This window comes from Diplotaxodon limnothrissa, linkage group LG11 (assembly GCF_057381915.1).
Source record: "Diplotaxodon limnothrissa isolate DT_005_m linkage group LG11, D_limnothrissa_male_GT1.1, whole genome shotgun sequence".
Lineage (NCBI taxonomy): Eukaryota > Metazoa > Chordata > Actinopteri > Cichliformes > Cichlidae > Diplotaxodon > Diplotaxodon limnothrissa.
The window spans coordinates 40,145,258-40,165,697 of NC_140606.1; the positions used below are offsets into that span (position 1 = coordinate 40,145,258).

Genomic DNA, 20,440 nt, shown 5'->3' on the forward strand with positions numbered 1-20,440 from the left:
CGGGAGACCGAGAGGGGGGACAACATGGCGGATTTAGCCGTGAACGGCCACTGTGAGTGTCGGTCAGAGAGTCCGGAATGACCGCAGCGTCAATCAGATTCATATGTAATTAACTCGGTGTCACACTCCGTGATTTTCTGCGTCTGTGGGGTTAATTCAAAGGAGCTGACCTCAGTGCTGCTGCTTGCAGCTGTACCGATCAGCTACAGCATTAAAACCACCACAGGTGAGTCACCTGTCACAGGTCAGGTGATCGATGGACACTTGTCCAGGTGGACTCCTTATGATCCGGGTCTCAGTCTAAGATCTAAGGGCGTTTTCCCGCATGCGGTGTTCTGGTTCACCTGCACAGGTGGACACCGCTGGTGTGAAACAACCTGTGGAGGAGGCATTCTCGGTCTGGTTAGTTTACGGCGTGATGATGTCATAGGTTTGGGAAAAAAAAGACCCGTAGCCCCACGTGCTGCAGTTTTTCTGTGTGAAAAAACAAACCAAAGTTTGCAAGACTTTAATGAAATGACGTGTTTACAGTCACTTCAAGACAATAAGAGCAACGCGCCGAACCAGTGAAGCAATGTGCAATAAAGTTTCACGGGTTAAATGTCAATCGTATATCTTTCACCTCTGTAATGTTCTGGATATTTATAACCGAGCGTTTGTGAATATTAGAGCAATTTCTTATGTTTGTAACTTTATAATATGAGAGGACGGTCCCTTGTGGCTCCTCTGTGATTGGGATCAGAGTCAAGCAGCCTTTGTAAGACTCGGAGTTTACGTCAAATATTATTACTGCTTTCTGAGCTCACTGGTTTACCTCCCACCTGACCATGTCAGACTTACCTGAAGAAGATTCCAGGTCAAAGGTCCTCAGCAGCCTGCTGTCATCAGTTTCAATAAAACTTCTTAAAGTGATGAAGATGGTTCCCGGGAACATCAGCCTGCATCTGGATGAAGACGCGTTTGTAACGTGTGAGGAAGCTTCAGCTGCTTCAGACCGATTCAAAGATTGTGGATCAAACGTGCGTCACGTCCTCCATCATCATCAGCCCGAGCTCACCCCAAAGAGCTCCAGACCTCGAAACACGGCAGACCTTCATCACCTACGGGACTGTAAACTGATGATGGCAGGAAGCTGAATATTCCACACTTCCTGTGAGAAGACTATTTTTGAGCTGGAATTTTTTTCAGGTGTGAGGGAAGCATCAGGAGTGCAGCTGGTTTTAATGATGTGACTCAGTGTTTTTGTCTGTAACTTGGTGCTGATCACATTCATTGATAAAGATGATCGATCATCCAGGTAAGGAAAAGTTGCTTCTGTTCATCTGAAGCGTTTTCAGAGGGAGAAACGTTTCACCACCATCATCATCAGGTGATATCTTTAATATTGGTCCCGGAACTGACCCCATGGCCTGTCGTTGGTCAGCTGATGAGGGTGAAACGCTTCTCCCACTTCAGACGAACACAGTCGACCTTTTGTAATCAACAGTTTGATCTGATGTAGTGTTAGAAACGGGCTCAGCGTCATCTAAACAAACTGAGAGCACAATATTGATCTGCGGTTAAAGGAGTGACACGGGTGTGATGTCATGTTTCCTGGCGTGTTGCAGATGAGCGTCTGACCGCCGAGCAGATGGACGAACAGAGGATCCAGAATGTGGCCTATCAGTACCTGTGCAGGCTGGAGGAGGCCAAGAGGTCAGTGACCTGGACCAGGAGCACCTTAAGTGTTTGCTCACTTTTGTTAACAGAACCAGTTTCTTCTTCAGGTGGATGGAGGCATGTCTGGGGGAGGAGCTTCCTGCTCCCACAGAGCTGGAGGAGGCGCTGAGGAACGGCGTTATTCTCGCCAAACTGGGTCATCGCTTCGCTCCGAGCACTGTTCCTCAGAAGAAGATCTACGACCCGGAGCAGCTGCGATACCAGGTCACGACACACACCAGCTAGAACCAGTCTGATCCGGTCTACCGCTCTTTGGGGGGCGGGGTTATTGATCAACTCGATGATCAGCTCTGTATTGATCCCTGCAGGCTGTCGGTCTTCAGTTCCGCCACACTGACAACATCAACCACTGGAGAAACGCCATGACGGCACTTGGGCTGCCGGCGGTCAGTGAACACATCGACGGATCATAGTATCGATTAGCCGATTGGTTTGAAGCTGGGCTGATCACCTGTTGTTGTTTCCAGATCTTCCATCCTGAAACGACCGACGTGTACGACAAGAAGAACATGCCGAGAGCGGTGTACTGCATCCACGCGCTCAGGTACGCCTCGTTGCTCGTCTGATCACCTATCCTCTGTGCCGCCTCTCACTTGTGCTCACCTGTGCTCACGTCTCTCTGCAGCCTGTACCTGTACAGACTCGGTTTGGCCCCACAGATTCACGACCTGTATGGAAAGGTCAAGTTCACAGGTAAACGCCACATAGGTAACTAATAATTTGGGATTAGTTTGGCTTTAGTGTACTTTCACAGAAGTTGGTGCTGGGAAGGTTTGGAAGGGGCTTTGACACCCGGGGGGTGGGTGCTACAGTACTGGGTGTTGGACCAATCACGGTCAATTTTGCTGACCTGTAACTTTGTTCAGAGGAAGAGATCAACAACATGAAGCTGGAGCTCGACAAATACGGGATCCAGATGCCCGCCTTCAACAAGATCGGAGGAATCCTGGCCAATGAGCTGTCAGTGGACGAGGCTGCAGGTAGGACCAGACTCTGATTGGCTGATAGCGGATGGAGCTACAGGATAGGAACAGACTGATTGGCTGCTGGGGGTACTGACCCTGCATTCTGCCAACAGTCCACGCGGCGGTGGTAGCCATTAATGAGGCCGTGGACCAAGGGGATGTGGGTGTGACGGCGGTGGCTCTGAGGAACCCCGCTGCTCTCCTCACTGACCTGCAGGAGGCGTTGATGAGCGTCTACCAGGAGATTCTGCAACGAGCGAGGAGGAGGAAGGCTGAACGGGCCGCCGGCGGGGTAAGACATTGATTGGTTAAAGAGATTTGTGTCCGTCCAGTCAGGTGAGCAGACTGTTGACGTGTGTGTTCGTGCGTGTGTGTCAGCAGGCTGTGGCAGAGGACAAAGACATGTACGAGGAGTATCTGACTCAGAGGGAGATCCAGGACCACATCAGTGCCGTCAATGGTGAGAAATAAGCCCCTCCCCCTGTTCTGATGGCATTAATGCTGGTATTGATGACCTAACGATTATGTCACTGTGGGCGTCAGTGCGGGCAGCGGTGGAGCAGGTCGACGAGGCTCTGGATGTCGCCAACGAGCTTGCTTTGCTGTCGGCACTCCAGCTGCCGTGTTTGGCCCTCAGGGGCCTCCGTACTGACAATGGGCCCTGGTACCTGGATCAGCTTACCGCAGACCGCCAGCAGAAGGCCCAGGTAAACTAACAAGTGCGGCCCCTGACCTCTTTCTGACCTCAGTGACCTCTGACCTCTCTGTGACCTCTGACCCCAGAATCAGGGCTCTGTGGATCCTCTGGAGCATGAAGAGCTGCAGGAAGGCGTCACCGCTGCCAACCAGGAAGCTCAGAGCACGCGAAACAGTACGCCATTTTCTTCCCACGCCCGAACCAGGCTCACCTTTTGACCTCTGACCTCGCCTCAGTATGTGTGTGTGTTTGTGTGTTTCAGTGGTGGCGGCCCTCCAGAGCGTTAATGCGGCATTGCGTGGAAATGACCCCAGACGCACAGTCAGCTGCCTGATGACCTCTGACCTCCAGCTGCCTGAAGTGTTTCCGTTTGCGGCGACATTTTATCACCGAGAGCTGCAGCTGCTGCAGAGGCAGACGGCACAGGTGCAACACCGGGTTTACCTGGAGATGAGTGACAGCGTCACTCAGGGGTGGATCTAGAAGGGTGGCATCGGGTGGCAAGTGCCACCCTAGTTTTGCATGTGACAGTGTTGTTTATTAAAATAAGATAGCATTAACAGTTTGAGCATAGTTACAGTCAACAGTGAATATAAATGCTAAAACTGAATATATTGCATAGTGTCCCCCCCTGCACCAGTAACAAATGGTTCAGCCCATAGCAGGACCGGCTTTTTCCTTGTATTCAGTAGCAAGCGATGCTTATGATTGTGCCAGAGCACATTTTAAACAACACCATGGGAATTTCAGATTTCACACAGGTGGGTGGATGTTACACTGTGGAAATGGAAGGAAGGTGAGAGTTATTAACCCTCTGGGGTCCACGCACACGCTGCACCTCCAAATCAAACGACTGATTTAAGATGACACCGCAATAAGCTGCAGCCACGCTGAGTCTTTCAGCCCGTGTTGAAGTTTGGACTTCAAAGTTTTTAATTTTAATTACAGGCCAGTAAATCCAGAGTTATGAAAAAAATATATATGAGCCATATATATTTCTAAATACTGTCGTCATGTTTTTTGTGTTTAAAAACAAAAAATGTTTTCTAAGGACAACACGAAAATGGTAAAGAAAGGGGGGGGGAGCCTCTTTCCTATTGGTGGAAAAATGTACCATGTCGACCAATTAATGTCACAAAGGCACATTGCAATGTAAACACTGTCACCAACTAGTGCAGGGCGATATGACCAAAAATATTTATCACGATATACATTTGAAAATCTGCGATAACGATATGACTGACGATATAATTGATGCAAGACAAAATACTTTACAACTCCACAACTTTATTAGTGCAAAAAAAACCATCAATCTATCTTCACTTAAACAAGCAGCTGTTTATGTGCATTAAAGTTATATAAACATTTAACAGTGCAAATGCAAACTCCTCGCTGACAGTTTAACTAAAAGGCATTTCCAGTGGAAACTGGCCGACACATCCTCAGCATCACCATGTATAACATCCACAACACTTAAAAAGAGGTCATACACACACAATACCCTGCCGTTGTCTTTACGCTGTCTAGACTCTGACTCCTTTAAAAAGCAGCTGAAGACATTTTTATACAAACGGGCTTTTAATTAATTTTAACTTGTATGTCTGATCTTATTGTAAAGCACTTTGTGATTTTTATCTGTGAAATGTGCTATATAAATAAATTTTACTTACTTTTAGTTAATACGGTAATATTATGTTGAAGCACAGTACGTATCGCTCCGCCTACGACAGCCGTAACGCTCCGACAATCCATCAAGCGGTGCGGCTTCGTAGCTCAGCAAAGTCGTACTGAAACATCTGACAGATTTTCGAGCGCCGTGCACATAAAATCGTTTCGAGGTCAGTAAACACAACCAGAGTTCATACATAAGGCACACGGGATTATAAGGGGCTCTGTCGACTTTCAGACAAATCAAAGGATGATTTTAAGTGCGCCGTATTTTCCAAACAACGCAGTAATAACGACGGCCCGCTAGCATGCGCTACCAAAAATAGTGCTCATTTTCTTATCGTTGCCCAACATTACACCGGTATCACCGTGAACGGTATGATATGACCCAGCACTGTCACCAAGTAGAAAACCAGCGGAGTGATACACCTCCTGTTGTCAGGCCTGCAGGTTTATCCCTGTGCTGTTCTCCTGTCTTGTGGTGGACAAACAATTTCTTTTCACTGTCACACATAATTTGTGGGGCATCTTATTGCGACACCTGATTTTAGTTTTAGTAATATTTTTAAATGGTTGTACAAAATAAAAATAAAAAAAAACGGCAGGTGTATTGGCTGCATTTTTTAGATAAATAGTGGCATATGTTTACAAAATGTACAATTTATATTTACATTTCAAGTTATAAGAATAATTTACTCAACATGTCTGTTTTTTTGTTTACAGTAAAAAAGATACTACTAGGATTTGAAGTTTGTGTGATTTCAGATCAGTTGTGTTAACACAGTATGTCAATGAAAAAACAACTAAATTCAGACACGTGAGGTCAAGCTGAAAAGAATGATACCAAACAAAGAGGGGAAAAAATAAAATGGCACAATTTGAAGGTGAAATACAAACGTAAAATCAAAAGAAGTCAAAAATGACCGGTTATATTTTGGGCCTCAGAGGGTTAATCCAACAAATCATGAAAAATTAGGTTTAGATTTTTGTGCATGACAGTGCAGATTTCTGACATTTTGTGTAATTTAAGCTGTAACGATTTTACCTTTTTTTCTAACAATAAACAGTGAAACTTAAGTTAGACTTGTGTTGGTAAATGAACCGCCCCATGTGGTGTAGCTTTCTGGATCGTATACTTACAGCGTTACATCTTTATTTATTATCCAGGCTATACAGTACATAACATCACATGTTTTATGTCACTAAAGTGTTTAATTATGGGGGCTACAGAAAATAATTAAGTTATGGACTATATTTCTATGAAAAACGTGTATACTTACTGCATTTGAATCATTTTAACCATATGTAACCACCTGCATGTGTGTCTGTGAAGGTTCTCAGTCATCGTGGTCAAAGGAGCTTGCAAAGAAAAGCGTCTGGACTTCTTTAAGTTACTTGAAGACGTTTCACCTCTCATCCGAGAAGCTTCTTCAGTTCTGAACTGAAGAAGCTTCTTCAGTTCTGAACTGAAGAAGCTTCTTCAGTTTATATAATGACATAATGTCAATGAAGCTTCTTCAGTTTATATAATGACATAATGTCAATGAAGCTTCTTCAGTTTATATAATGACATAATGTCAATGAAGCTTCTTCAGTTTATATAATGACATAATGTCAATGAAGCTTCTTCAGTTCAGAACTGAAGAAGCTTCTCGGATGAGAGGTGAAACGTCTTCAAGTAACTTAGAGAAGTCCAGACGCTTTTCTTTGCAAGCTCCTTTGACCACCTGCATGTGTGTTTGGGGGGAGCCTTGATTTTGCCACCCTAAGAAAATTCCTCTAGCTCCGCCCCTGGCGTCACTGTCATTCAGCTGGCACTTCCTGTTGTCTCCTCCAGGGAGAGCTGCAGGAGGAGGAGCTCTTTGTTGCCGTGGAGATGCTGTCAGCCGTTGTTCTCATCAATCAGGGTCTGGAGGCGGGACACCTACAGCAGTTCAGCTCCTCATTGGTCAGTTCGTCTGCAGGGCTCTCCGATGTAGAGCCCGCCCTGCTCGACAGGTACCGCCTCTTACCCATTTACCTGCTGATGATGTCACTGTTGATAATGACGTCCCTGTTGATGATGTCACTGTCGTACAGGTACTTTGAGACTCTGGCTGGTGTGAAACAACAGGTGGGCCGAGACCTGCTTACCTGGAACCAGCTGCAGGAAGGAATCGCCGCTGTGAACGGCTCGGCGCAGGACGAACAACAGCGTACGACAACGCGATGACATCGTTACAAACACACAATGATGTCATTATAAACAACAAACATTAACTTCTTTGAATTCTGTTGAGCTGACACTGCGACCTCTGACCCCTGTGACCCTCAGAGCTCCTGGCTGTCGGCCTAATAAACAAGGCCGTGATGAGCGGAGACCCTCAGCGGCTTATCTCCGCCCTGTTGCTGCCCTCCTGTGGCGTGGACGAGGTTTCACCTGCCAATGCCTGCAAGTACCTGACCCTGCTGAGCCAAGCCAGGCAGATCAAAGCTCAGGTAACTGCTCAGGTGTAACTGCACAGGTAACCGAGCCATCACCTCAACAGCCCCTCAGAACTGTGACTTTAGTCTTTATCATGACCCTCTGGAGGTAGAATCCAGGTGAGGTTTAAACTTTCAGTCACAGGTCCCCCTCCTGTCCAACCAGGTGAGCAGAGACCCGGGAGCCGAGCTGTGGTTGGCTGATATCCAGGAGGCCGTGAGGATGGCCAATCAGCAGAGTCAGAGAGCTCTAAAGTGTGAGTCACAGATTCATTTACCTGCACAAGTAACCACACCTGTTCAGTTTTTAAGCATGTGGGTTAGAAACGATCAGAGGCTGGACCGCCATCGTTTGTGTTTGATGATATTCGTGATCATTGCGACGCACCTGCGGCGCTTTGTGTCAGACGGAGGAAGGTTGTGAGAGCGAAACGTCTTCATCTTACCTGTTAGCTGTCAGCAGTGACATCACTGAAGGTGTGCTGGGAGACAGGTGTGAACATCGCTCCGAGTTGCACAAGAAGAAACGACTAAAGGACAGAACTTCCCGTCAGCGTGTTCATTATTGATCCGTGTGTTGATTATTGGTTGTGTGTCCGTCAGTGTGTCTGTCCGTTGCCGCGGTGAATCAGGCCGTAAAGGAGAACAGGGCGAAGCAGACGCTGCGGGTGCTGTCTCTGCCGGAGGCGGAGCTTCACGGAGTTCTACCTGACTGTGCTGCAGAATATCAGAGAGAGCTGAGCGCCCTGATGGCACGCCGCACACGCACAGGTGAGACACACACACACACACACACACACACACACACACACACACACACACACACACACACACACACACACAGAGAATCACGTGTGTGTGTGTGTTCAGGAGATAACCGCAGTCAGTGGGTTCGAGTCCGCCTGCAGGACGGCTCCGTTCATTTCTTCCACCTGAGCAGACTGGAGGGCAGCTGGGAGCGGCCCCCCGGCTTCGTGCACAACAGCGTCTTCTTGGATCGCCACGACATACAGGTGAGACACACCTGAGGCTTACCTGCTCACTTCCTTGTCAAACCAGAACAGTGTTTCTGTGCTTGGAAAGTTTGATTGGCTACAAGCTCGCTGTGCCACTTTCCCCCCCTGCAGGAAGTGGTCAGCAGCGTTTCGGCCCAGTACAGTCGCGGCGTGCTGTGGCGGAACAGCGAAGCACTCGTCGTTCGCCTGCAGGCGCTCTGTCGAGGCTTCCTGATCAGATGGCGGATGACGGCACGACGTCACTTCCTGATGAATCAGATGGCCGCCGTCGTTGTCATCCAGGTGAGCATGAGCCCCCTTGGAGAGCTGAGGCTCGTCTGGGAGCTACAGGTGTGTCACAGGTGTGCTCTGCTCTGTTCAGTCTCACTGGAGGAGGTTCGTCGAGCAGAGGGTCTACAGACGGCGCCTGCAGTTCCTCTACATGAACTGGAGAGCTGTCGTCAAGGTAACAGCTGCTGTTCCTAATCATGTGACTGAGATTAGATTAGCAGGTGCAGCTCACCTGATGAGCGTTATTCACGTCGTCCGCTTGTGTGAACAGATCCAGGCGTTTGCGAGGATGTGGTTGGCGAGGAGACGATATTGCGCTCGGCTGAGTTTCTTCAGACGTAACGTGAGTTGTTTTTTGTTAACGTTGTCTGTTTTATTGAGAAAGCAGTCGAACATAACAGTAGTTTGACTTTTTACAGTCTTTGCTTTTTTAAACTTGTAATTGAAAAGAGAAAAAAACAAAGAGAAAAAAGAGAACGAAAGAAACACACGGGTAGGTAAGTCAGCATCTTAATATTGAAATGGGAATTCAACTCAGGGCTTCAACGTAAAGAAAATCATGGTTCATAAAAATGAACCATGATTTTAAGTTTTGATCAAAATCATTTCTGACCTGTAGATATCTAAAGAAGTCATCTCAGCCTAAATCATGTTTCTCCTTAAGAATTCAAAGCTTTGGCATATACCTTTATACCTTTTGAAATCCTCTTGAATCTATTATCGTACTGATTCGGGGTAAAATCTGAATCATATGCACACAATCTTAAAACCTTGGAGGCATTTTCCAAACTGCAGATTCTGATTACTTCTTTCAGAGCAGATGTCATTATTTGGGTGCGTCTGCCATGTGTATTTTATTCTGTAACTTTATGTCCGATATTAAAGCTGTAACTGGTTTTCCTTTAACTATTGTTCCTTCAACATCTTTATATCAGTGGTCTTAGCTGTGCAGTAATATTCTCGTAGACAGGGAAGCCCACGACCTCCGTTTTCTTTCTTTAGTTGGGGCGTTTATATTTAACCGTTCCAGATGTGTTTTGAGAACATTGTATCCACCACACAGTTTGTGGTATTAGTAATCGGTAAAGACTGAAACAAATACAGCAGTCGGGGAAGAATATTTAATCTGATTCGATCCTGGAGTGTATGGTATTCCATCTTTGTCTGATTGTATAGGTTCGTTTAGCGGGGCGTAGTTGGCATTGAACATTTTGGTGAGGTCACGATGTATAGGTACCCATAGGTACCTAATTCTGTCTGCATCTCACTTCCATTTATAGCGATTCTTAATTTCGACTGGTGGTTCATAGTTTAAAGTTAATACTTAACCTTATACTCTGATAACATTTCCATGGTTTGGGGGAGTACCTGTGAGGGATAGGATATCGTTAATAGTAAGTTGTCGGCAAATAGTGCTGATTTCTGTTCCCCTCCTGCTGTTCTTTCTCCAGTTATATCCTGTCTCTGCCTGATCCACTGACTTAATGGTTCTACAAACAAATGGTAAATGGCCTGTATTTATATAGCGCTTTACTAGTCCCTAAGGACCCCAAAGCGCTTTACATATCCAGTCATCCACACATTCACACACTGGTGATGGCAGCTACATTGTAGCCACAGCCACCCTGGGGCGCACTGACAGAGGCGAGGCTGCCGGACACTGGCGCCACCGGGCCCTCTGACCACCACCAGTAGGCAACGGGTGAAGTGTCTTGCCCAAGGACACAACGACCGAGACTGTCCAAGCCGGGGCTCGAACCGGCAACCTTCCGACAACAAACAAAGCAAAAAGCAGTGGTGAAATACTGCAGCCCTGTCGTGTCCCGCCTTCCAATATAAATGGTTCAGCGAGGTCTCCATTGATTTTGATTTTAGCTGTTGGATTATTGTATAGCCCTGAAATAATATCAATTACGGATTTATCAAAACCAAAATTCTCAAGCACCTTATATAAAAAGGACCACCTCACTGAAACGCCTTCTCAGCATCTAAACTTAACACTAAGGTCTAATTTTTGTTTATCGACCTGCCTCGTTATGTGCCAAACCTTTCTGATGTTGTCCTGTTTCTGTTCGATCATTATGTATTAACCCAGGTAATATTGTTTCTAGTCTCTTAGAGATGATGGGTGTGAACAACTTGTGATCAATATTCAGGATGGTTACTACATTCTAGTTTATAGTAACGTGAGTTTTGCTGATGTCACTCTCACATGACTCGTGGACTCAGATACTCTCAGCATCTCATCAAGATCCACCTGTGGGGTCCTGATGCAGTACGTAGGACGGTGTGTACAACTGCGTCAGCCAGTCAGACAAAATCTCCTGTTTCCACAGTAACGGTTTGTGTCCACAGGTGGGCGCCGTCGTAAAGATCCAGGCCTTCTTCAGAGCTAACCGAGCTCGCGAGCAGTACAGGATGCTTGGTGAGTTCACAGATGCCTCTGATTGGTCAAGCTGCCGTGTCATCGATGACTCATTAATAAGACCTCTTCCCCCTCACCTGTTTTAGTGCACTCGGCCACTCCCCCTCTATCTGTGGTCAGGAAGTTCGTTCACCTCCTCGACCTCGGGGATGGTGACATCAGAGAGGAGGCGGAGCTGCTGCGTCTGAGGGAGGAGGTGGTGAGAAGCATTCGCTTCAACCGACAGCTGGAGGCCGACCTGGACCTGATGGACCTGAAGATCGGGCTGCTGGTCCGCAACCGTGCTACGCTGCAGGTACGGCCCCGCCACCTCAGCTCATCGACACACACACACACTGATTGGCTCCTTGTTGTCCTCGTTAACAAAGCGCCGTCTGTGAACAGGAAGTGGTGTCTCACTGTAAGAAACTAACGAAGAAGAACAAGGAGCAGCTGTCAGACATGATGGATGTGGAGAGGAGTAAAGGCCTGAAGGCTCTGAGCCGAGACAGGAGGGAGAGACTGGAGGCCTACCAGCACCTCTTCTACCTGCTGCAGGTAAAAGGCACACCTGCCCGCCGCTCGCTCACCTCAAGCTGACCTGAGCAGGTCCATGGCATCACATTACTGTACCTGCCTGATTCGTGCAGTCATCTCTGCTTCACCAACAAGGCAGGGGCTCCACCTGGTGGTGATATTGTGCAACTGCAAGTGGAACAGACGATACATTATATCTGCAGCTGGCCAGTTATTGTGTGTGTGTGTGTGTGTGTCAGACACTGCCCCTGTACCTGGCTCAGCTGATCTTCCTGATGCCTCAGAGTCGCTCCACCTCCTTCATGGAGATGGTGGTGTTCAGTCTGTTTAACTATGGCTCCGACCGCCGCGAGGCCTTTCTGCTGCTGCAGCTCTTCACAGAAGCGCTCCGCTATGAGATCAGGTAACGATGATGTCACTGCACCTGTGTCTGAGCAGTAACGTGTTGTCACTGCTTACCTGTGTGTGTGATGTCAGGCTGAAGGTGGAGCAGCCCCAGGACGTGATCACAGGAAACCCCACCGTCATCAGGATGTTGGTAAACTTCTACCGCCATGCTCGTGGTCAAAACGCCCTGCGCGAGGTGCTGGGTCCAGCTCTACAGGACGTCCTGCAGGACCGCACGCTCAGCATCAGGACCGACCCCGTGGACGTCTACAAGACCTGGATCAACCAGACCGAGACGCAGACCGGACACAAGAGGTCAGAGCGCGTCTCTCCTGCGTTGCGCGTCTCTCCTGCGTTGCGCGTCTCACTTCTATTGTGCGTCTCACCTGTCTCACCAGCTCGCTGCCCTATGAGGTTTCTCCCGAAGACGCTCTGGCTCAGCCTGAAGTCCAGAGACGCATCGACATCTCCATCATCAACCTGAAGAACCTGACGGACAGAGTCCTCAAAGCCATCACCGCCAGCCTCCACAAGCTGCCGTACGTGTCTGCCTGCTGCTGCACCTCGCGTCACCAGTCTCTTCTTTGCTAAACGGTTCTGTGTTGTTGCAGGTATGGTCTGCGTTACACCGCCAAGGTCCTCAGAGACGCCCTGAAGGCAAAGTTTCCTGAAGCCGGTGAGGACGAGCTCTACAAGGTGAGAACACAGATCAACACACCTGAATCACACGATTAGTTCATTACCAGGCCTCTGGAGAATTCAAGACATGTAGAGGAGGTCATTTAGTCATTTAAAGCAGCTGTGTTGGATCAAGGATGCATCTAAAGCCTGCAGGACTCCAGGCCTGGAGTTGGACACCTGTGCTGCAGGTGATGAAGGTGGGCTGTGTTTCACGTGAATTTCTGCTCCTGCTGTGCTCAGGTGAGCTCAGACTCATGATGGATGTGTGATCAGCAGATTTGGAGGTCTACAGAAATCACAGCTCGCAGGTCGGAGCTGAGATTTGATTGGTCGCTTGACGTGAAGCTTAGTCTCTGTACGGCGGCGGGTCTTGAAGTCAGAACCACGTGGCTCTGACGCCGTGACCTGAATTGAACCAATAACGCCGAGTCTGCCCTACTCCCCGCAGATCGTCGGTAACCTGGTCTACTACCGCTACATGAACCCGGCCATCGTGGCCCCGGACGGCTTCGACGTGGTGGACCGTTCGGCCGGCTCTGCTCTGCAGCCCGAACAGCGCCACATCTTGGGCTCCATTGCCCGCGTGTTGCAGCATGCCGCTGCCAACAAACACTTCCATGGAGGTGGCTACCACATCAGAGCCCTGAACCAGTACATCAGCCAGACCCACAGCAGGTTCAGGTGGGTTTCAGGTGACCTTGCTCCGTTCTGAGGTGTCGGGGAGGTGGAGGTTCTCCTGACGGTGTTGTGTGTCTCAGGAGGTTCCTGCAGTCCGTCTGCGACGTTCCTGAACCGGAGGACAGATTCAGCATGGATGAGTACTCGGAGCTGCTGATCGTGAACAGACCCGTGATCTACATCTCTGTGAGCGAGCTGCTCAACACACACAAGGTCAGGAAGCTCCGCCTCCAGCTGTATCGTCATCTTTAGACCAGGTACAGGTGCATGCGCACCTGTACCTGGTCTACATAAACCCGTGAACCTCTCACATGTCTCTCTGCAGCTGCTGCTGGAGCATCAGGAGGTTTTGTGCCCGGACCCCTCAGACCCCCTCGGCCTGATTCTGAAGGATCTCGGTCCGGTTCCCGGCCTGCAGGAACTCATCGGTACAGCCAACCGATGCTCTGCTGTTGCCATCCGGTCTGAGCCGGTCAGAGTCTGACTGTTTTCTGTCCTTCAGGTGAGTCCGCGGCTGATCCAGGATCAGACTCTCAGAGTAGCAAGATGGAGGTCTCTCTGACCCTGACCAACAAGTTTGACATCTTCGACGACGCCAACAACACACCGGACCCCAGAGGACTTCTGCTCAGGTAACCCCGCCTCTAAGCCATTAGCCTCACCTGCTCAGTGTCTGTCAGTTTGTTTACCTGAACATTAAAGAAGAACCCGGTGTTCACAGAAAACATTTGTTTTGTTTTTCCCAGCACCAAGCAGCTGATCATCGATGTCATCAGGACGCAGTCAGGTGACTCTCTGCGTGACATCCTGAGGACGACACCGTCACGCGACCAGGTAAAACTCGCACTAATAGGTTGGTTGGTGACTGGCACCCGCTGCAGTCTTGATGTCTAGAGATGGCACGATACCACTTTTTCATGACCGATATCATAAATTTTGATATCTGTCGATACCGATATGAATCCGATAGTGTATTTTATAATCAATAAAACGTTTTTTTATTATCATATCATACCGTTCACGGTGATACCGGTGTAATGTTGGGCAACGATAAGAAAATGAAACATGGCGATAGAATATGGGTAAAACGCGCATGGGCTGTGCCTTTGTTTACATACGCACATGGCGGCGACGCAGAACGAGAAGAGCGAAAGCGGATCGTTGAATGAAACAATGAACCAGAACTGGTTTGTAAAAACGCTGCAGCTTCACTGGTGTGGAACTGGTTTAGCTTTCGTCCGTCAGATACACAACAAAGCACTATTTTTGGTAGAGCATGCTAGCGGGCCGTCGTTATTACCGTGTTGTTTGGAAAATACGGCGCACTTAAAATCATCCTTTGATTTGTCTGAAAGTCGACAGAGCCCCTTATAATCCCATGTGCCTTATGTATGAACTCTGGTTGTGTTTACTGACCTCGAAACGATTTTATGTGCACGGCGCTCGAAAATCTGTCAGATGTTTCAGTACGACTTTGCTAAGCTACGAAGCCGCACCGCTTGATGGATTGTCGGAGCGTTACGGCTGTCGTAGGCGGAGCCTCGCGGAGTGATACGTACTGTGCTTCAGCATAATGTTACCGTGCTGTGTGTGTATGACCTCTTTTTAAGTGTTGTGGATGTTATACATGGTTATGCTGAGGATATGCCTTTTGGTTAAACTGTCAGTTTGCACTGTTAAATGTTTAGATAACTTTAATGCAGATAAAAAACAGCTGCTTGTTTAAGTGAAAATACTTTGACTTTTTTTTTTGTTTTTTGTTTTTTGCACTAATAAAGTTGTGGAGTTGTAAAGTATTTTGTCTTGCATCAATTATATCGTCAGTCATATCGTTATCGCAGATTTTCAAATGTATATCGTGATAAATATTTTTGGTCATATCGCCCTGCACTAGAACCACCCCCCACCCTCCACCTCATGATGCTTAAACGACGCAATCAACCTAAATTTAATGCACGTGTAAAAAACATAAAATAAAATAAAAAATGCACAGAAATAAATTATTTTTCAAGAATAATTAAATAGATTCAACATCTTTCTTCAACAGAACTGCAGACTGCACAGATGGTATCTTCCCAAAGGGAAAAAGTACTATAGCTTACTAGAGTATATTAGACTTACTATAGTTACTATATACAGTAATGGACTTCTATATATTTTACATCAGATTAAAACGTTGGGTGTAAGATTCAGATAATTATTTATTAAAAGCTAGACATGACAATGAGAAAGAAAAGTATGTCTTTGTGCCCCCTTTTCCCTGTTCATGCCCTATCGGCCCCCCTGGCTAAACTTTGCTAGATCCGCCCCTGCACAGTTACAGCCATCAGCTGTAGAAAAAGATCCTTGAGTAGAAAGTAACATTAAATACATTCTAACAACAGCTCATCAAGCTTAAACGTGCTGCTGTTGTTCAGCCGCTGGTTTCCTCTTTCAACCAGACCGCCGAAAGGTCTCGCACGCCACAGCGCTATATCATGTGACGCACACTGCTCTGACGTGCTACGGTTATGAGCCAAGTTACGCCATGTCGCAAGTTTTGTGAGGTGCTTTTGTGATATTTAATGGATCGGATTTCATTTTTTATTTCTCTCTGATATCCGATCCAGTATTTTAGGTCCGTATCGGACCGACACGGATACGTAATATCGGATCGGCCCATCTCTAATGATGTCATCTGATCTCTTCAAACAGGAAGTGTGTCACGATTGGCTGATGCAGCGCCGCGCCCAGCAGGATGCTCGGACTCCTGAGAAGATGAAGCGGAACCAGTCGCTGGTCGCCAATGGCAACCTGAGCCTGGAGGAGAAGAAGAGGAAGATCCTGAGGAGTCTTCGTCGTCTGGAGGGACTCGGCACCCTGAAACCGCCAGACAGCGAGAACCAGATCCTGCAGATGATCGCCAAGGTAACGAGACCTGCCTCCATCTCCTCCTATTCCAGCGTCCTCCTTCGCTACATCCTGGCATGTTTCTGGTTTTGTTTGCGGTTTTTTTGTTCTTTTTGCCTGCATGTTTTTGAAAACGTCCCTGACTATGATGTCACTGCACGTTTCCCCACCAGGACATCCGTCAGCAACGTCTCCACCGCCAGCGCCGAGGGGCGGAGCTCCTGAAGCTCCATCAGACTCTCAGCAGCCTACAGGCTAAGAGCAGCTTCCACAGTGAGCAGGTGGACTATTACAGGCATTACATCACTTCCTGTCTGGACAACCTCACCGCCAGGTATGCACAAGCAGGTGTTTTTGGGTAACGACCTAGCATTTTTCATCTCAGGCCATTAGCATCAGATATAACTTTCTGTTCTCGGACGTGGCGGCGCCAAATGTTTAGAAGTACCGCAGCAATGAACAGTAATGGGGCGGGGCTGTGGTGACATCACACCACTGTGGTGTGAACCAGGCGTTTTCACCTCGAGAGCTGTGAGGCGGTGGGGCGGGACGAACAAACGTTTGTCACACAATCAACAACACAAGGGATAAACTAAAGTACAACAAACAAAGTAATTCGGGAACAGGTGAGCCGAGGTTGACCACGAGCCCCGGGTACAGGAAGCTCTATCAGAGGCGCCAGAATACGAGAGCTTTAAACCGTGCGTTCAAAATCTGAGTGAGGAGAAGCTCGCTGAGGTACGAGCTGAATGTTTGCATGAAAAGTTCAAACATCACCAAGAGCGTTGGCGTCACGAGCTGAGCCGGCATCCACGCTGACCTGCCATCAGCTGATCTTAAATATCCACCAACGGCTCCTGAAACAGGAAAGAGGTGCTTAGACCGCGTGTGTCCTGAAGGTGCACGTCACGAGGCTGTCAGTGAGGCGATAGGCCTGTCAGTAAGGTCCATCACTGATTGGCTTGTTCTTGCAGCAAATCGACCAATCAGAAGGCGGCAGACGGCAAAGGGAGGAACAAGCTTCCTGCTCTGAGCTACAGTGCCACCCGGCTGCACGAGAAGGGCGTTCTGCTGGAGATCGAAGACCTGCCAGTCACGCAGTGAGCGCAGAACACACAGCCGGCACACGTATGACACGCGGTGAGGACGCGTGCTCACGATCTCTCTGTTTCCAGGTTTAAGAACGTCATGTTTGAGATTGCTGCCGGGCCTGAGAGAGGAAGTTTCAAAGTAAAAGCTCGATTCCTCGGCGTGGAGATGGAGGAGTTCCTGCTCAAATACCAGGTAAGACCGAGGCCGGACCACGTCGAACCGGGCCACATAAACCAGGTGATACGAGTTTAACGTGTGTGTGTGTGTGTGTGTGTGTGTGTGTGTGTGTGTGTGTGTGTGTGTGTTAGGACCTGCTGCAGCTGCAGTATGAGGGCGTGGCTGTGATGAAGATGTTCAGTAAGGCCAAAGTCAATGTGAACCTCCTCATCTTCCTCCTCAACAAGAAGTTCTTCAAGAAGTGAGAGGAGCGGCACTCATACTCGGCTTCTGCGGCGAGGCCTCGTTCCACACTCCTGTCTATAAACAGGAAACTGAACGGCGTTTTATACCAAATGATCAGGATGAATCTCACTAAATTTGACTGACTTTATATCTCGCTCAGTGGGATGTCTTCATACACTCCTGTCTGTGCTGTAATCACTGAGTTAGTGCTCTGTCTGCAGCGCTGTCTTTGTTTTTATGTCTGTAAAATTTAACTAAAGTGATTCTTTTTTATTTCACGTGATATTTTTATGCATGTTTATATGATACTAATCAAACACCTGTTTTAATATCTCACTACAGTATTTGGATGTGGTGCAGAGTGAGGCATCTTACCTCAGTGTCTCTCTTTGTATGGGAACGTGTGTTTCAGTTTAATTTGGAGGAGTGACACATCAGTGTTTTTATCCTATCTTGGTTTGTTTCTCAGGATTCAAACCACACTAAGCTGTCTTATTTTTGAAAGGTTTGACCCTTTCAGGACTCCGTAGTGGCGCATTGGTCACTGATGTCTGGTTGTAATGTTTAGCTGCACTGAGCTGTGACCAATCAATACCAGCTGATCAATGCCTGTAAATATTTCCTGTCATTTCCTTTTTCTTTTGTCTTTGCTACAATAAATAAACATGAACATTTCAGTCATTATTTCTATTTTTAATTTAAAAGTTAAAAGACTAAGAGTGCGAGTGCGTGTAAAAACTGATGATGGCCACGAACAAGCTGAATGTTGCTTCTTTTTTTTTTTTCCTGAGATGTCATACACTTTGGATTCTAGCCAATCATTTTACGTTTCCGAGGATAGTAGGCGGGGCCAGGTACGTAGGTTCTTTTAGAGCAGAGCTACAGATTAAAAATGTCCAAGGCGAAGCGGTCAAAGTCTGGCTGTACTTCACAGCAAAATATGCAAACTCAGCAGCAACAAGTGCTTTAAGCTGATACTGTGATACTGTCAAAGGAGGTCACACCTCGAATCTGATGAAACACCTGGCGACGCATAGCGGTTTTTTAAAAGCCGAGAAATGCGCCGTATTTGATAGCTTGCTGCGAGACCTCACACCGAGCGCATCTACTGCGGGTGTGGTGCCTGTTATCAACCCGGAGTTAGCAACATCCCCAAAAACACGAAGAGGAGAGTCCTGGCCCCTAGCCCTGCCAGTGTAGCAGAACCTGCGGCTCTTTAGTCCTTATAGTGCGGCTCCGCGTGGTTTGGGAAAATAAATTAGAAGTATTTAGCTGAAGTGTAATTTATTTATGTTAGTTCTTTTTTAACTTGTAGTTCTAAATTGGAAGATTATTGTGATATTGAAATATAAAAATAAAATTATATTCAATTTTTTCATCGCTCAAAATAAGCGTCACACTCGTGGAAGCTGGTGTACCCGCCGAAACGGCGTGCATTTACCGAGACTTTCAACCCCAGCCAGGCCAATTATGGCTCTTCGGATCCACATCATGTCAGCAGCTGTTCCCCAACTATGTTAAAACAAACACGCTCACGCCTCACAGACGACAGCTTACAGTCCTGCGTAAAGATGAAAGTGACTTCGTACAGCCCCGATCTGCAGACGCTGTGCGCAGAGGTTCAGGAGCAGAAGTCCCGTTGTAAACATATCACGGCAGACCCGACGATGTTTCCATGAACAGGCTTTTCAGCATCTCTTTATTGACCACTTTTCACACACGGTTGCTGTACGCACACAGCCGACTGTAGCTTTGCAGCTCACAGCCCGACACACACCAACACAACAGCAGAGAGAGCACAGACGTAAAGGCGGCGAGGCGTGATTGCGGGTGCCGCTCAGGTGCGTCCGCCTCCCCCTCCCACACACATTAACCAGGTAAAATACATATTTAGGCAGAATTTAACAAATATCTATTTTTCATCTTTCAGCAGCATAGAGCTTTTATCCAATTATTTTTTACAAGTCAGGTCAAGGCTCCAAAAGCCCAAAGGAGATATAAGGGTGGCGGCTCACAGCAGTTTTTGTTTGCTGGATCATTTTAGTTCAGCTGGGTGTCTTTCCTTTTGTTATATTTCTTTAAGAGTTCAAAACGTGTTAATTGCATAAATAAAATGTAACTTTCTCTGTAGCACTTCATGGATTTAAGCAACACACCTTAGTTATTCACACAAAGCATAAAGGTAAAAAACAATATATACAGTGTTATCTTCATTTTAGATGTCAAAAAGTATTTGCAGCTCCCAGAGTTTTCTTTTGCGTGGAAACCGCGTCCAGGTGGCTCTTTGGGTGTTAAAGGTTGCCGACCCCTGGCCTAAGGGAAGCATGTATAATGTAAACAGAATTGGTCCTAGCACTGAACCCTGTGGAACTCCATAATTGACCTCAGTGTGTGAAGAGGACTCTCCATTTACATGCACAAACTGGAGTCTATTAGATAGATATGATACAAACCACTGCAGTGCAGTACCTGTAATACCTACAGCATGTTCTAATCGCTCTAATAGGATATTATGGTCGATGGTGTTGAAAACTGATTACATTTAAGATCGAAGCATTAATTAATGGCAGGA

At 47.4% G+C, this 20,440-nt stretch overlaps 1 protein-coding gene across 1 annotated transcript; it reads left to right on the forward strand.

Moving 5' to 3' along the window:
* The first annotated feature begins 24 nt into the window (after positions 1-24).
* Positions 25-17,888, forward strand: iqgap3 (IQ motif containing GTPase activating protein 3). Its single transcript, XM_085366060.1, has 38 exons — positions 25-52; positions 1,608-1,695; positions 1,767-1,923; positions 2,028-2,105; positions 2,187-2,263; positions 2,345-2,412; positions 2,586-2,699; positions 2,798-2,976; positions 3,063-3,144; positions 3,228-3,391; positions 3,468-3,555; positions 3,644-3,807; positions 6,887-7,047; positions 7,129-7,244; positions 7,364-7,527; positions 7,679-7,769; positions 8,116-8,283; positions 8,383-8,525; positions 8,640-8,810; positions 8,890-8,973; positions 9,070-9,141; positions 11,154-11,223; positions 11,310-11,518; positions 11,608-11,760; positions 11,979-12,142; positions 12,217-12,441; positions 12,525-12,665; positions 12,738-12,822; positions 13,256-13,488; positions 13,566-13,698; positions 13,811-13,913; positions 13,988-14,117; positions 14,232-14,319; positions 16,180-16,392; positions 16,548-16,708; positions 17,349-17,474; positions 17,550-17,658; positions 17,775-17,888. Exons 1-38 carry the CDS (start codon positions 25-27, stop codon positions 17,886-17,888), a joined length of 4,914 nt encoding a protein of 1,637 aa, XP_085222186.1.
* The last annotated feature ends 2,552 nt before the right edge of the window (positions 17,889-20,440 follow it).